This window comes from Nannospalax galili, unplaced genomic scaffold, assembly GCF_000622305.1.
Source record: "Nannospalax galili isolate Female #2095 unplaced genomic scaffold, S.galili_v1.0 scaffold417, whole genome shotgun sequence".
NCBI lineage: Eukaryota > Metazoa > Chordata > Mammalia > Rodentia > Spalacidae > Nannospalax > Nannospalax galili.
Window position 1 is genome coordinate 3548873 of NW_008340785.1, and position 16793 is coordinate 3565665.

At 36.5% G+C, this 16793-nt stretch overlaps 1 protein-coding gene across 2 annotated transcripts in view; it reads left to right on the plus strand.

The window, feature by feature from the left end:
* Cep85l (centrosomal protein 85 like) overlaps positions 1 to 16793 on the plus strand; it is a 176628-nt gene that overhangs the window by 90259 nt on the left and 69576 nt on the right. For both annotated transcript variants that reach the window (XM_017798871.2, XM_029564808.1), the window contains exon 4: positions 4479 to 4600. In XM_017798871.2, the coding sequence (XP_017654360.1) occupies positions 4479 to 4600 (122 nt within the window). The remainder of the gene's footprint in view (positions 1 to 4478; positions 4601 to 16793) is intronic.

The window sequence follows — 16793 nt, forward strand, 5'->3', positions numbered from 1 at the left end:
TCTACTTTATTTAAAAAAATGTTTGTTCTCATAGAAAGCTGGTAACTCTTAAGAGCCAACTTGTTATTAAATCTGTTCTTGCATTTTGTTGGGTGAAGGTTATTTACTTCATCTGGATTTTTATTTCGTGGCTATTACAGGTATAGACCAGCACCAAAGTAATGGCAAAAAAAGGAAATTATGGCTTGGGCATTTCATTTGTCATCTGTAGTGCACATTGGAGTATCTAAGTGTTCCTTTAGTTGATGGTTCTATTTTTTTAAATATATATTTTATGTTATTTTTATTTTATGTCTATGAGTGTAATGCCTGCATGTAGGTGGGTATACCCATGTCATGCAATGCCTGTGGAGGTCAGAAGAAGATGTCGGATCCCCTGGAAGTGGAGTTATGGGTGGTTGTTAGCGGCCATGTGGGTGTTGGGAATTGAACCCAGGTCCTCTGCAAGGGCAGTCAGTGCTCTTAATTGCTGAGCCATCCCTCTAAGGGATCCCAGTTTTGTTATTCTTTTGCTTAGCATAATGTCTATGATTTTCATCCAGATTATGTAGTATAATAGTCTGATTTTTGCTGTGTAATTATTCCACTGTATACATTTCTGCAATTGATCATTTCTTTGTTTAAACCCATTTGGGTAGTTTAAAAATTAGTATGACAAGTTCCTTTTACTTTCACTGTTCCCTGATGGAATATATGTAAACATTTACTTGAAATTACATTTAGAAAAATAAGTTTTATTGGGTTATTGTTGACAAATAAACCCAATTTAATAGGATAGTTAAGATATAATTTAAATTCAGTGAAATGTAACCTTTAAGAAGGAATACTTTGAGTTTGGAAAATGTACTGAGTTATGTTACCATAAGAGTTGTGTTATACAATATTTTCATCACTCACAAAGTTAACTTTTACCTTTTTGTGGTATGTCTTTTATCCCAGCCCTGGAAATCTCTGATCTAAACATTGTCTATGAAGTTTTTGCTTTTCTAGAAGTCATATGAATAGAATCAGATACTATAAAACCACTAATGATGGCTTCTTTCGCTTAATGTGTTTCTTTGGGTTTCATCCATTTAACATTCATTTTATGTGTGTGAATGTCTTGCCTGCATGTATGTAAGTGTACCCATATTGTGCAAAGCTTGCAGAGGCCAGAAAAGGGCATTGGAATTGGAGTTACAGACCGTTGTTAGCTGCCATGTGGGCTCTGGGAATTGAACCCGTGTCCTCTGCAAGAGAACCAGTGCTCTTAACTGCTGACCCTTCTCTCCAGCTCATGTTTCATTCTTTTAGTTGTGTGTATCAGTTGCTTTTTCTGAGCAGTGTTTCATTTTATGGATGTAACACAATTTGTTTTCCCATTGATCATATGGGCATTGGAGGTTTTAATATAGAATGATTTTGAGTAAACATTTGCCTACAGAGCTTTGTGGACACATATTTTCATTCTTCTGAATCCCCCTCTCTTCCCCTTTCCTCTGCTCTCTTTCTTTGGAATACCAAACCATTCTTCATTTAATTGACTTTGCTCCTTTGTTGAAAATCAGTTGATCTCTGTGTGTCAGTTTATCTGTGACTCTATTCCACTGGTTGGTCTGTTAACACTACATTCTCTTGAAAACTGTGGAATGATGCATTATAAAGTCAGATAACTCTTGAATCAGGTACTGTTATTTATAACATTTCAACAGAAAGTTTAGAATTGGCTTCTCAAGTTCTAAAAGATATCTGCTAGAATTTTAATTTATATTCTGTTTAGTTTATAAATAAGAACAATAACAATATTAAGTACATTTCTTCTTTTAAAAAGATTTTAAATAGTATGTTAACATGGAACTTTTTTTTTTTGTCTCTTTGAAACATGGTCTCCCTGTAGCCACAGCTGGGCTGGAACGCATAGAGATCTGCCCTCTTCTTCCTCCTGAGTGCTGGGATTAAAGATGCGTGCCACCATGTCTAGTTCTTGGAATATAGTTTTTTTTAAATATTGGGGGATTTAAAATTTTTTGTTCTTGTTTTTTGAGACAGGCTCTCACTATGTAGCCCTGGTTGGCCTGGAAGTGGCTATGTAGACCAGGATAGCTTCAAACTCACAGAGATGCACCTGCTTCTGCATCCTGAGTGCTGGAATTAAAGGTGTGTACCACCATACATGCCAGGGAGTTTGTTTTGAGACAGAGTTTCACTATGCCCAGGCTGAGCTTGAATTTAACAGCAGTTGTCCTGCCTCAACTTCCTGAGTACTGGGATTGTCTTCTTAATTACAGGGAAAGGCCTTTTTTGCTTATTCTTGTTTGCTTGTTTCATAACTTTTTTATTCATTTTGTTTTTAAAGGGTTTAAATTAAGGGTTAAAAATCAGAATAAAGTTTTGTTTTGTTTCACATATATTCATGAAAGTATTTGGCAGCACTTTAGAAGTCTATGTTTTCAGTAGTTCAAGTGCTGTAAAACCAAGTAGTGTCAACTGTCTTCTTCTTGTAGCCCTCCTTGTTCGGTCTGTTTAATCATTCCTTTTCTTGATGCCAGTAAGTGTTTAAAACAAAACCAAGCACAGCAGAATAAGCAAAGGCTTCCCCTAAAGGGTATTGTCAGCTATGGTAAAGGGAAAAAAAAAAAAAAACCAAAAACCTTAGCCAGTGACTTGTGAAGAGTAGTGTTAATGACTTTGTGAAGAGATGGCCATCCATTACCTACTACTTGTCTTATAAAAGAGGCACCTGATGTAAGAAGTGAAACAGCTTCAGATGATATGGTATGTTTTTTGGGGGGCTTGCCATACTGATTTTCATTATTGTTAATGTGCTTTTAAGTATCTGAAAATTTTCTCAAAGTTTAATTAGATCATAGGTTGAGGCAGTGTTGTGCTTAAGAGCAGGTGTTCTTTGTTGATGCCTCTGTTTCAGTCCTAGTTCTGTCTACTAAATATAGGCTGGTAGGTAGTATTTGGAGGGTTGATTTGTACAAGAAGTAGCTAGTCAAAAATGCTATTTATGGATGGAACAAAGTCTTGAAGTTCCCTTTGTATATTGGGAAATAGCTCCTTACTTATTGAATTATAGGGTATTCTAAAGAGTCGGATGGGCAATGGGAGGACAGGGGGAAAATATGTGGTCAGTACTAAGTTACCATCCATAAGGAAAGTACTTGAATGCTTCAATAATAGGTGCACATAGACTTTTGACCAAATTTACAGTACAGATATGAATTGCCTCCTCTGGATTCGGCCCCAAACCGGATTTAAAAAAAAAAGTGGTTGGTTACCCACTTTAACAGACTTGCAGCTATTGTACAACTGGGCACATTTTGCTTGACTAGTCAGTAGTGTTCATGCAGCGTTCATAATTGAATTAGATTATGGATGTTACTTCTCCACCTGCAGCTAGTCAGGAGGGGGGATGCTTACAGCTCAGTTCCAGTTTGATTCTCTATGTCCCCGTGACCAGAGCATGTGATGTCTTCAGCAGTAGGGTTTTACTATATAGTTTTGGTGGGCAATCAACAGCAGTGGCAATTGCCTGTATTGTTTTAGGGGACATTGGGGTCTCCTGGACCAACAGCTTGTTGACAGAAGACCACTTTAGGTGTTGGAATTTTTATTTAATAATGTATGGTTACTGGGAGCTGCTTTATCCATCCATGCAGGGTACCTCATTCAAACCAAACTATTTTTTAATGTTTTAATTAGCTTGCCAAGTACCAGATTTCTTTATTTCTTTGATTGATCCTCCCTCTACTCTCTCCAACCTAGTATTTCCCCTTTGACTTTCATATCACATGTGTTCTACTATCCCCCTTACCCTTAAATCCTCTTTTTAATCTCTCTTATGGACCTCTTTCTGTTTATTAGTCTTGCCATATTGATTTCTATTATTGTTGATGTGTTTTAAGTCTGAAAACTTTCTTAAAGTTTAAATATATCTTTGCTAGATTATATAACTTATAATGGAGGTGAATAGTCATCAAAATTATATGCTTACTAATTCAGTTTTCTATGATATATTTTATACTTTGAGAAAATATTTGTGACTGAAAACTTAGTGTAATTAAATGATGATACAACTTTCAGTCTGGGTACTACAGATACTACATTTATTTTCTTGTGTTAATTAATCTTCCTGGTAGTGTTTGTGTGTTTGAGCGAGAAAACATCCCTACTCCTTCTTGGGGTAATGATTAATCTATTTTCAGAAAGCTTCTATTTATACACGGTAATAAGTGTAAGATTTTATATGTAGTGTGTACTAATACCTAGATCTTTTGAAATTTTTGTCAGTTCTTCATTAGACTTGCATAATTACTTTGGAACTTGTTTGAAATTGTTTAATAAGCAATATTAGTAAATGTGATTTTAGATAGTCTTAAAAAACAGAGAGCTTTCTGTTTTTTAATGATTACCATTATGAAAATTTTAGGTGCTATGTAAATATTTCCTTTAGACATCTGTAGTATACTAAATGTATAAAATTGTTTATGTAGGTTTTAACTGGATCATGTCGCCAAAATTATTCACCTTCTGGCTTTCAAGATTTTAGTAAGTGGGAATCAGTGCTGAAAATAAAAGAAGGACTTCTAAGACAAAAAGAAATTGTAATTGATAGGTGAGTCTGTTTTTTAATTACTCAATATTTCAAGCATATAGAAATATACATTAATGAAACAATTACATTTTCACCCACTACTTATAAATTGAAAACTAGAATTTACAACCATATTGATGTCACATGTCTCTCAAATCCCAGTGCTTTTATGAATGTCAAACTGAAGAGTAGGTTCATCTGTCTGATTTCTTTCATGCTTTTTATTTGCATTAGTGGAATTCATTGTTTGGAAGATCTTCCCTATCTGCTCTATACATGCTGCAGAGAACTGTTGGACCTGTAAGAAGCTATCTTTGTATTTACTTTTGGAAACTGTCAAACTTGGAAAGCTACTTTAAAGTCATGATTTCCTTTATGTAAGGTTGGAAATCACATAAATTATGAAAAGGATGGATTTTTTTTGTCTTTTTTGAGACAGGGTCTCCTTGTAGCCCCAGCTGTCCTAGAACTCACTATGTAGACCAGGCTGTCCTAGAACTCACAAAGATCCACCTGCCTCTGCCTCCCAAGTGTTGGGATTAAAGGTGTATGCCACCATGCCCAGCTGAAAAGGATAGATTTTTAAATTTAAATACCTTAGAGTAAGAATTACAGAATTTTTTTTTAAAGAACATTTCAAAAAAAGTCATTTAGTACTGGAGCTATCAAGAAGAAATTCATTTAGATTTCATAGAAAGTCTCCTAATTACTCTGAGCAGGACATTATGTTACTTTGTTATATTATCTTTAAAATATGTGAGTCTACATCATTTATGTACACTTTTGGAATAATTAAGGATGTTTTTCATTAAGATCATTGGGAAATTAGTAAGGAGGGTTTTTTTTCCGCAATTAAAATTATTATTTTTGTGTGCAATAATAGGATGAATTAGTAAACGTTTTAGCCTTAAAGTTAAGTTTACTTTCATTTAGAGTTGAAATTTCAAAAAGTTTTGCTTGGAAATTTAGCTACATTAATACTAGAATATAAACAATACCATTGGCATCTGGTCTTTGTTATCTGCTATGCTCCCAACATCTGGAACTCATCCTGGTCATTGTATATACTTAACACTGGATACTTCCATATTTGATAAATAATGAAGATTGTAGAAGATACTTCTAATTGAAAAGACTACTTAAAAATAGTAATTGGCCAGTCTTGGTGGTCCATGCCTGTAATGCCAGCACTCTGGAGGCTGTGGCAGAAGGATCCCATGTATGAGGCCAACCTTGATTGCATACTAAGTTCCAGTCAAGCCAAGGCTGGTGAGGTGCAGACTCAAATAAATAAAAAATAGATAAATAAATAATCAAATTTTCAAGTACATGTGGATCTTATATATGAATAATTATAGTCCACTTAGATAAGTATTTGTAGTACTTAGAATTTGCTGTATAAATGTAAAATAATTTTTAAAACAGATCAAAATTCAGAACTTATTCATATGGATTTCCCTCAACTAAATTATTAGAATCAACTAGCTTTTAGTATCTTTTGAATATGATTCTACTAGATATGTAAAGATGGAATGTAGATAATTATTGATATATTAGTATTTTTTTCAGTTCTGTCTGTTTTAGAAGAAGAATAAGGAATACTCAATTCAAATTGTTTGGCCAGTTATCTAACTAGGTTGTTTAGGTATCTATGGCAGTTGTATGACAGCTGGGAGATAGTTGACCTAGGATGACCACAGCTGAGTGCCTTGGTTTTATTCTATCTGCCTGTCATCTTCAGTATTCTAGTCTGGGTGTGGTCATGTGATGGTTGGGTAGGATTCAGAGAAATGATGATTACATTAAATGATTACATTAATGATTACATTAAAGTCTTCTGAAGTGTAGCCTCAAGGCTGGCCCACATCACTTCTGTTAGATTCTTTGCGCAAGTCCAGTAGAGTTAGCCTCTAGACAGTAGAAAAAATGAAATCATACCATAAAGAGGCATTAATAACACAAAGATGCTCATGATGAGCATTTCTGTAAATAATCTATCACTCAATATTTTAATCTTTGAGCTTTTTTTTTTTTTTTTAATACGGTCTCCCTAATGTCCAGACTGGCCTTGATCTCACAGAGACCTCCTGCCTCTCCCTCCCCAATGCTGGGATTAAAGGTGCATGCCACCATACCTGGCTAATCTTTGAGCTTTTAAAATTAAGTTTCTTAACAGCTGATTACTGCTGAGTGAAGGAGAGTTGATCTTCTTTAAGGGAGAGACTCTAGGTAGGCTGACTAGACCCCAGTGGATGAACTTGTACTGTGGGATGTCTGAGTACACTAACTTGACTGAATAGGCCTTAACATATATGACAGAATGCATGAAATCTGGTGGTGGGGGCTATGGAAAGGAGAGGATGGGGTATAAAAATGATTAAGATATTTTGTATGAAATGCACAAAAGTCCAATAAAAATATACATTAAAAGTAAGTTTATAATATTTTCAATAATTCTTTTGATATTGTATAAATCATTGAAGAGAAACATCAGCTTTTTTTCTAAAGCAACATGAAATTTAAAATTCAGCATTTAAAACTAAAAAATGTTTGTATATACAAGTTTTTGAAGTTCTTAAACTTCAAAGCATTCTTTAGTTCTTAAACTTAAAAGCATATATATATGGTGCAGGGAACAGCATTGATTATACTTAGGTATATGCATATCTTCAAAATGTTGATGCTGCATGCAGAGATAGAATTGATGGTTTGGCGTCCAGTTGTAACCAACAAGAGTAAGTTGCTGAGCTTTCTACTTTGGTATATGGTATGATTGATAATACCTTTACATTCATTTTACTAAAACTTATATGCTTAAAATATTGTTACACACAATTACATGAGAAAAATGTTTTTAATCCTACAAATATAACGTAGTTGTGTTTGATAACTAGATAATTGGGTCAAAGCAGAGCAGATGTTTATAAAAATAACTACTATAGAAACTTTGTTTCTAAATGTGCTCATTTTCTTCAAAAAATTATATAGATTAATTTCAGGAACAACTCATAAAAATAGGAAACCTGATTTTTTTATGCTTTATATTTGCCACTGTAACAATTTAAGTGATTCTGAATAAGGTGCTTGATCTTTTATATTTAGGTCTATTTATCTGCCAGGTATTGAAACAAAAATGAAGAGGTTGTGTGTTTGGTTGTTTGTTTGAGGCCAGTTTTTCTATACATCACTGGATGATCTGGTACTTATTTTGTAGCACAAACTGGACTCAAACTCATGGCAGTTCTCATGAGTCCTGGAATTACAGGCATGTGTTACTACACTCTACCAAAAATGTAGTCTTTTGAAGATCACTTCTAGGTAACTCCTCCATCCAGTTTTACAGCATGAAGACTAAATGAATGAATATGGTTTTTACTTATTTTTTTAATTTTTATTTTTTGATCTTTTTGAGTCAGGGTCTCTCTGTAGCCCCAGCTGGCCTGGAACTTGCTATGCAGACCAGGCTGGCCTCGAACTCACAGAGATCTGCCCGTCTCTCCCTCAAAGGTGTGTGCCACTATGCCCAGCCTATGAATATGGTTTTTTAAAATACTGATATACCTCTTGAAGCATAATAGTTTCCAAAATGATATTCCATGTGTGCATAAATACTTTATGTAATAAGTTCACATGTATATCTCTTGCAGTTTGTGCTACTTATTTTATAAGATGCCATCTAGGAGTAAACCAATACACTTACCCATAGAAAGATTCTATAACTCTTGTGAAAACAACTGAATAGATGACATTATAGAGGAGAACTCCCATTTTGTCATTATTTGCAATTTGTATTACATGTGTTTCTCATTGTATTATATATAGAAGTAATACACATTATTGTGCTAGGTAGGGAACAACCAAAGTAAAGTGTGGGTGCTTTTCAATTACATGTATCATGTCCTAATTCATCTACTTTATAAAGAATTTATGATTCATTTTCATAAAAGGAGTCAGGACGTGTGGCTTCTCCTGCTCCTGCCAAACAGCCACAGTTGATCCTGTGAGGAACAGCCAAAAACTGCCCAGAAAAAAGATTGATAAAAGAGTGGTTCTGAGTAAGACTGAAATAGAGGTTGTCTGTATATGAACCAGTGAAAGATGAAGTCAGAATGAGAAAATGATAATGTGTTCTAAAGAGAGAAAAGTTTGGAAATCAACAAAGGAAATAAATGGATACCTGAAAAGACCAGGAAAAAAAAAAAGAAGCAAAGCAGAAAAAGAAGTCCAATGTAGCATCAGCTGCTCAGTTTCTTAGCAGAGGAAGGAGAAGCAGTAACTACTTCCAAAAGCAGTTTATTTTCTCCGTATGAAGTAGGACTAGGAATTAAGCCTACTCAGGGCTGGAGGTACAGCTCAGTGGTAGAATGCTTGCCTCATATGCACAAGTCCCAGGGTTAGATTCCCCAGTACCACAAAAGAAAAAAGTGGGGGAGGGAATTGCTAGTATTTCCTAAATAGTCAAAATTTAAGGAGCCTGGGCATATAGCTCAGTTGGTAGAGTTCTTGCCTAGAATACACAAAGCCCTGGATTTGATCCCTAGCACTGCTTAAAACCAGGAGTAATTGGGAATGTCTGTACTCCCTGGGCCCAAGAGGTATAGGAAAAGAGGGTAGGAGGAGCAGAAAAGAGTTCAAGGTCATCATAGCCACATAGCAAGGTGAAGGCCAGCTTGGGCTACACAGACTGTCTCAAAAATACAATGAATAAAATTAAATAAAACAAGAAAGAGAAATAAGTATCTTAATAAGAATAAACCAGAAGAGATATCAAGCCAACTATGCATAAATTTCAGTATAAAATCTACAAGAAACATGGGGTGGGGGTGGGGGAGCAAAATAAAAGATCACAATCCTTACAACTACTAAACTTGAAGATATTGAAATGGGTAAAACACCAGGTGAAGATTTCATGAGTTTTCTGGTGAGAATCATCAATGATATAATGTACGAGAGTATAAATAAGCAGGACCTGGAGAGGAAAATAAGAAACATAGAAGGAGAAGTCAACAAATGGTTGGGGAAAGACAGCAATATGGAATAATTAAGAATTTGAGACTTTGAGAAAAAGAGAAAAACGTTCAAAATGAAAAATTGAAACAGCACTCAACTAAGCAGAAGAAAGGATATCAAAATGGAGGACAAGATTAATGAGATACTGATGAATAACATCAGTAAAATAAAAAAAACCAGTCACGAGCACAAATACCCCAAAACTCAGGGATATGGTGTGCAGATCAAACCTCAGAATCCATGGGATAGAATAAGGAGCTGAGATAAACACTAAAGGTATACAGAATCTGTTCAATGAAATTATAGCAGAAAATGTCCCAAGCCTAGAGAATGAAATAGAAATTGCAACACCAGTCATTTTAGTACCGCAAATATTTATAACCAGAAAAAACCTCTCCACAATATAATCAAAATGACAAAGATACAAACCAAATAAGCAATATTAAAAGCCATAAGACAAGAACAACTCAAATACAAAGACAAACATAACAAACATCAGTTCTCTCACCACAACCCCAAAAACCAGTAAAGCATAGAATGATATATTTCAAGTCAGGAAAATAAATAACTGCTTTATATAGCAAAGCAAAGATAGAAAAGCTATCTTTTAAAATTAGTGGAGAAATAATGACATTTCAAGACAAGCACAGACTAAGGGAGTTTATGATCATTAAACCAGCCCACTGTGAAAAAGTACACACAGAGAAGGAAGAAAAACAGTGTCAATCAACATGGAGCACTTGAAAGAATAAATTTCATGAGAAGAATAAATGAACAAAGGAGAGCAAGGGAAAAAAATTCTATCATGCCTTATACATTATATCAGCAAGCCTCTAATACCAATAGGGGAGAAAGTGAAGAACAGATAATCTAACAGTCTGAAAAACCAGCCAACAAAATTTATAGGAATTAGCAAGCCTCTCTCAAAAATGTTAAATGTAAATGATGTCAAATTCTCAACTGTGGTGATTTGAATGAGAATGTCCCCCATATGCTCCAAGTATTTGGACATTTGTCCCTAGTTGGTGGCACTGTTTAGGAGGTGCGGCCTTGTTGGAGGAAGCACGTCATTGGGGGCCAGCATTGAGAGTCCTTAGGCTTTGCCAGTTTTTCTCTGCTTCCTGTACCTTCTTGAAGATGTAAGTGCTCTGCTTTTGTACTCCAGCCACTTCCTTCTGCCATGCCTCCCCAGCTATTATGGACCCTTACCCCTGGAACCATAAGCTCAAATAAACTTTTTTCTACAAGTTGCCTTAGTCATAGTGTCTTATCATAGAAACAGAAAAGTCACTGATATGCCAGTAAAGAAACACAGACTTGCTGATTGGATTAAAGAACTAGATCCATCTATCTTTTGTCTCCAAGTTATACCTGATTGGGAAAGATACACAGACTGAGAGTCAAAGATGGAAAATAATCTTAGCAAGTGAACAGCAGCTAAAAATAAGTTGGCATAGCTATGCTGCTATCTGGTACAATAGACATCAAAACAAAATTATAAGAGGTAAAGAAGTCTATTATATGTTAATAAAAGGAAGAATTCATTAAGAGGATATAACAATTATAAATCCATTCTCATTAAACACTAAGGCTTCCAGTTTCATTTAAAACAAACAAACAAAAATACGCTAATGGATATAAATTGTCAGATAGGTTCTGATAGAATGCAGGCTTATCTCTAGGTAGGTCATCCAAATAAGTCAGCATAGAAACCTCAGAGTTAAACTATACCATAGTTCAAATGGACTTACTATCTACAGAACACTCCATCTAGCAGGTTCAAAATATGCATTCTTCTAAGCAGCTCATGGAACTTCTGGTCTCTGAAATAGAACATATTCTTGCTCACAAGTCAAGTTTTATTAAATACAAAAGAATCAAAATAATTTCTTGCATCTTACTAGATCACAGTGTAGTAAAACCAGAAATCAACAGCAAGACAAACTTCAGAAACCACACACACATGTGGAGATTGAATAGTACCATCTTGAATGACTAGTGTTTTTGAAGAAATTGAGGAAATTAAAAAATTCCTTGAATAAAATAAAAATGAAAGGAACTCTTACCAGAACCTTTAGGATACAACTAAGGCAATTCTAAGAGGAAAGTTATACTGCTGAATATATATTGAAAAATCAGATATCAAATAACCAAATGATACACCTAGGTCTTAGGGGAAAAAACAGTTGAGACACATAAATATAGGACAAGAAATGTAGACAATCAGAACAGAAATTAATGGAGACTAAAAGAACTTTATGTATAATCAATCAAATAGAGGTTTTTGGGTTTGTTTTTTTTTTCCTTAGAAAAAGAAGCGTTTATTTAGATTATGGTTCCAAAGGGGCAAGAGTCCATTATGGTGGGGAGGCATGATGGCAGAGGTGATTGGAGTAAGAGCAGAAGCTAAGTACTCACATCTTCAGGCAGGCATGGGAAGCAGAGAGCAATTGGAGATTTGGTAAGGCTTAAGAACTCTCTAAGCCCACCCCCAGTGACATGCTTCCTCCAGCATGGCCACACCTTCTAAGACCTCCCAAAACAGTGCCACCAACTGGAGACAAAATGTCCAAATCCTTGGTGCCTATGGGGGACATTCTCATTCAAACCACCACATTCCACTCTTTGGCCCCCATAGGCTCATAACCATATAAAATACAAAATGTGTTTAGTCCCCATAGTCTTTTACCAGTCTCAGTACTATTCAAAAGTCCATAGTCCAAAGTCTCTTTTGAGATTCAAGGCAGTCTCTTAATTGTAAGCTCCTGTAAAATCAAAAGACAAATTACATACTCCCAACATAGAGTGGAACTGAATACACTTTCCCATTCTGAAAGGGAGGAATAGAAGCATAGTGAGGAAATACCAGGCCAAAATAAGACTGAAAACCAGGAGGGCAAACACCAAATCAATCAGCTACACATCTGACTTCTGGGAATTTACTTTCATGGCTCAGCCTCTCCAGCTTTGCTGTGTGCAATATGCATTTCTCTCTCAGGCTGGTACCGCTCCTTGTATGCAGCTCTCCTTGGTAGATGTCTCACAGCTCTGGCATCAGGAGAGATGGCGTCTCCACTGCCAACCAGGCTTCACCTTCACGGCTTCATGCAATGGCCTATCAGGGCCTTCCTTCCTGTTGTACTCTGCCTGGCCCCAGCGGCTCTCTGAAACCGCAGAGGAAGGACCCATATCCCCTTCACTCTTGCATCTTTCATGCCTCTAAAGCCTGTACCAGGTGAATTACACTGCCAAGTTTGGCTGAAAGTTTGGAATGGACCCAAACCTGCTTCATTCATTTTAAAAGCTTTTCTCTTTAGTGATTTTCTAGTAGAAACCCCCTGTAGCATTTTCTTTTCACAAGTTGGATGCTTAGCTGGGTGTGGTCTTGCCCTGAAGGCACTCTCTCCTTAGCAAAGGGAGCCTCTCCTTCAGCACAAGCCATGGCTCCAGCATTAATCTTCCTAGTGCTCTTTTTCAGTACAAACTGTTCATTTCTGTATTTCTGCCCTGTTTGTTCATTTTCACTGTAGCTCTACATAATATTCACCATTAACAGCCCTACTACCATTTCTACATTAGCCTGTCTTGAATATCCTCTGCCGAAGAAGTTAGTCCATTGCTTTTCAACTTAGCCTCAGGCAAGCTTTTTGGCTATGGGCAGACTCTATCCAGACTCTTTGCCAAAGTATCCCAATTGTTGCTTAAGTCCTTATTTCCCTCTGGAACTACATTGTTCTCAGCAACACTTTCTCCAGACTGACAGCCCCCAGCCAACCTAACTGAAAGACAAAGAGAATACTCAAATGTATAAAATTAAAATGGAAAAAAAGTGGAGGATACTACAAATTCCAGCAACATCCTGAGAATCAGTAGTGAATATCATGAAAATTTAAATATCCTGAGAATCATTAGTGAGTACCATGAAAACTTAAATTCTGGGGCTGGAGAGATGGCTCAGCAGTTTTGTTGCTGTTGCAGAGGACCTGAGTTTGGTTCCCAGCACTGACAACCACTTGTAACTCTAGTTCCAGGGGATCCAACACCTTTTCTGGTCTCCATCGGCACCTGAATGTATGTACATGAAACCACATATAGACATACACACATATATATAGTTAAAAGTAAAAATAGATCTTTTTAAAAAGCTTAGATTTTTAAAAAGCTAGATAATCTAAGAGAAGTGAATAAATTTCTAGGCACTTATGAACTACCAGATTTAACTAAAAAGATATAAACAACTTTAATTGATCTATAAAAACTAGTAAAACTGAAGCAGTAATAAAGTTTTCCAAAAAAGGAAAGCCTGGGACCAGTTTAATTTACTGTTGAGTTCTACCAAACCTCTAAAAAAAAGCTAACACCAATGCTTCTCAAATTGTTCCATAAAATGGCAAGGGACAGGAATACTGTCAAACCTAGTTACAAAGCCAGAATACCTACCCGAATACCAAACAGGAAAAGGACACAACAAAGAAAAAAACTGTGGACTAGTATCCCTGATAATCATAGATACAAAAATTCCCAATAAAATTCTAGCAAACCAGAACCAAGAGCACATTAAGATCATACACCAGATCAAGTTGTTTTCATTCCTGGGAGACAGTTGGTTCACCAAAAGCAAATCAGTAAGTGTAGGACAACACATAAATAAACTTAAGGACAGAAATCACACTGTCAACTAAACTGATGCCAAAAAGAAATTCAGCTATCTTAAAAATTCCTTTATTATAAAACCCAATCATCATCATCATCAAACGGGGTACAAATAGGAAAGGAGGAAGGCAAATCATCTTTATTTGCAGATGACATGATCCTCTGCTTAAAAGACCAAAGCTACCAGAAAACTCTTAGTCATGATAAAAAATAATGGAAATTAAAAAAAAAAAAAAAAAGACCATAGCTACCAGAAAACTCTTAGTCTTGACAAACACTTTCACCAAAGTAGCAGAATACTAAATCAACATAAAAATTGGTAGCCTTGCTCTCTCCTACCCTCAGGCCTCTCTCCCTCTCTCCTGGGTAAGTCCATTGCACCCTCCACGCCTTGACCCCCCCAGCCATATTCACCCTCCCATCTCCACCACCCCATTCCTTGTCTTGGGGCCCCAGACACCTGGGGAACCAATACTGCTCCCTGATCCTTTTCATCCAGACCAACTTAGTGCCTTTTCTGGGCCCCAGGAGCACAGCTTCTGGATCTGGCCCTGCCCTCACCTCCCTCTGCTTTCCTGGGCCAGCACTGCCCGCCAACCTCTTTCTGGGACACTGGGGCTGACCTTTCCTGTTCCTGATCCTTTGCATCCAGACCAACCCAGCTCCACAGTGCAGTCCCCAGGAGGCCGTGGGGCCTCTCCCCGCCCCATCTGCCTTGGCATCTCCCTGTGGCATGGCCTCCAGCTGCCATAGACCAGCATCTTTCCTGGGCCAGGCTCCCAGGCCAGTCGAACCCCCAAATTCCTGAGGCCAAAATCTTCCCTGGAGGGATCCAGACCAAGGAGAAAGCCTGAAAACATCTGACCCTCACCTGAATTGGGCCGCTGTGGGAACTCCTGAAGACAAAGGCAATCTGGCCACTCCAATATAAAATCAAAAGAGAACCAGAAGCTTAGATGAACCAGCTTTTCAAGCCCAAAAGGAAGCCACAAAGACACATAAAGTTCACAAAAAGAAGCAGACCTACACTTGAAGGCGCGAGTCTCACACAAGAATCAGAAACTACAAAAGAAATTCACATGTCAAAATTACAGAGAAAAAAATAATAACATTAAAAGCCAAAATAACATATCCCCACCAAATACCAATAGTCCTCTAGAGGAGTACAATGAGAACCCCCTAGAGACAATGCAGGACATGGAACTCAAAAGAACAATTATAAACATGATAAAAGAATTCAGTGAATTTAAAGAACACACACAAAAAAGAAATCAAAGAACTGAAGGAAGATAGGGATATACTTCTGAATGAATTCAGAAAAGAGTTAGAAATACTGAAGAATACTCAGACTGAAATGAAGAAGGAAGTGAAACACTCACTAAGCCAATTAGACATGGCGGGAGAAAGCCTCACCAATAGAATGAACAAAATGGAAAGCAGGGTATCAAGACTAGAAGATAAAGTGGATGAAGTAGACCACACAAGCAAAGATTATGAAAAATTTAAGAAGTCACAAGAATGGAATATGCAGGAATTGTGTGATACTATAAAAAGACCAAACTTATGAATCACAGGCATACAGGAAGGAAAAGAATCCCAAGATAATGGCATGGAACAGATCGTCAACAGAATTGTCGAAGATCGTCAAAGAAAGTTTCTCAAAATTAAAGAAAGACATGCCCATACAAATACAAAAAGCATACAGAACACCAAACAGACAGAACCAGAAAAGAAACTCTCCACGGCACATCATAGAAAAACAGTAAATGTACAAAGCAAAGAGACAATTCTGAAAGCTGCAAAAGAGAAACAACAAGTTACATATAAAGGAAAACCCATTAGGATCACAGCTGACTTTTCAATGCAAACTATGAAAGCCAGAAGAGCCTGGACCAAAGTATTCCCAGTGTTAAATGACCACAGATGCCAACCCAGATTACTATATCCAGCCAAAATGTCTATTATAGTTGAAGGGGAAAGAAAAATCTTCCATGACATAAATAGGCTGAAGGAATTCTTGTCCACAAAACCAGCCCTTCAGAGAGTTCTGGGAGCAATACAAAGAACTGAAGAAAGGAATGACTATACCCAAGGGGTTGCAGAAAGAACTCCAAGGAGAGTATAACAGTGTAAAAGTACAACTATGATATAATGTAAACAGAAAAAAATGACAGGATTCAATACTCATCTTTCATTAATAACTTTAAATATTAATAGATTGAACACTCCAGTCAAAAGACATAGACTAGGTGAATGGATTAAGAAACAAAACCCATCTATTTCTTGTTTGCAAGAAACTCATCTCACTTTCAAAGACAGACACTATCTCAAAGTGAAAGGATGGAAAAAAATATACCACACAAATGTCACTAAGAAAAAAGCAGGCGTAGCAATTCTAATGTCTGACAAAATAGACTTTAAACTCAAACTAATCAGAAGAGACAAAGAAGGCCACTTTATTTTGATCAAAGGAACAATGAATCAAGAAGATATTACAATCATGAACATATATTCACCAAACTCTGGTGCACCCAACTTCATAAAGACACTA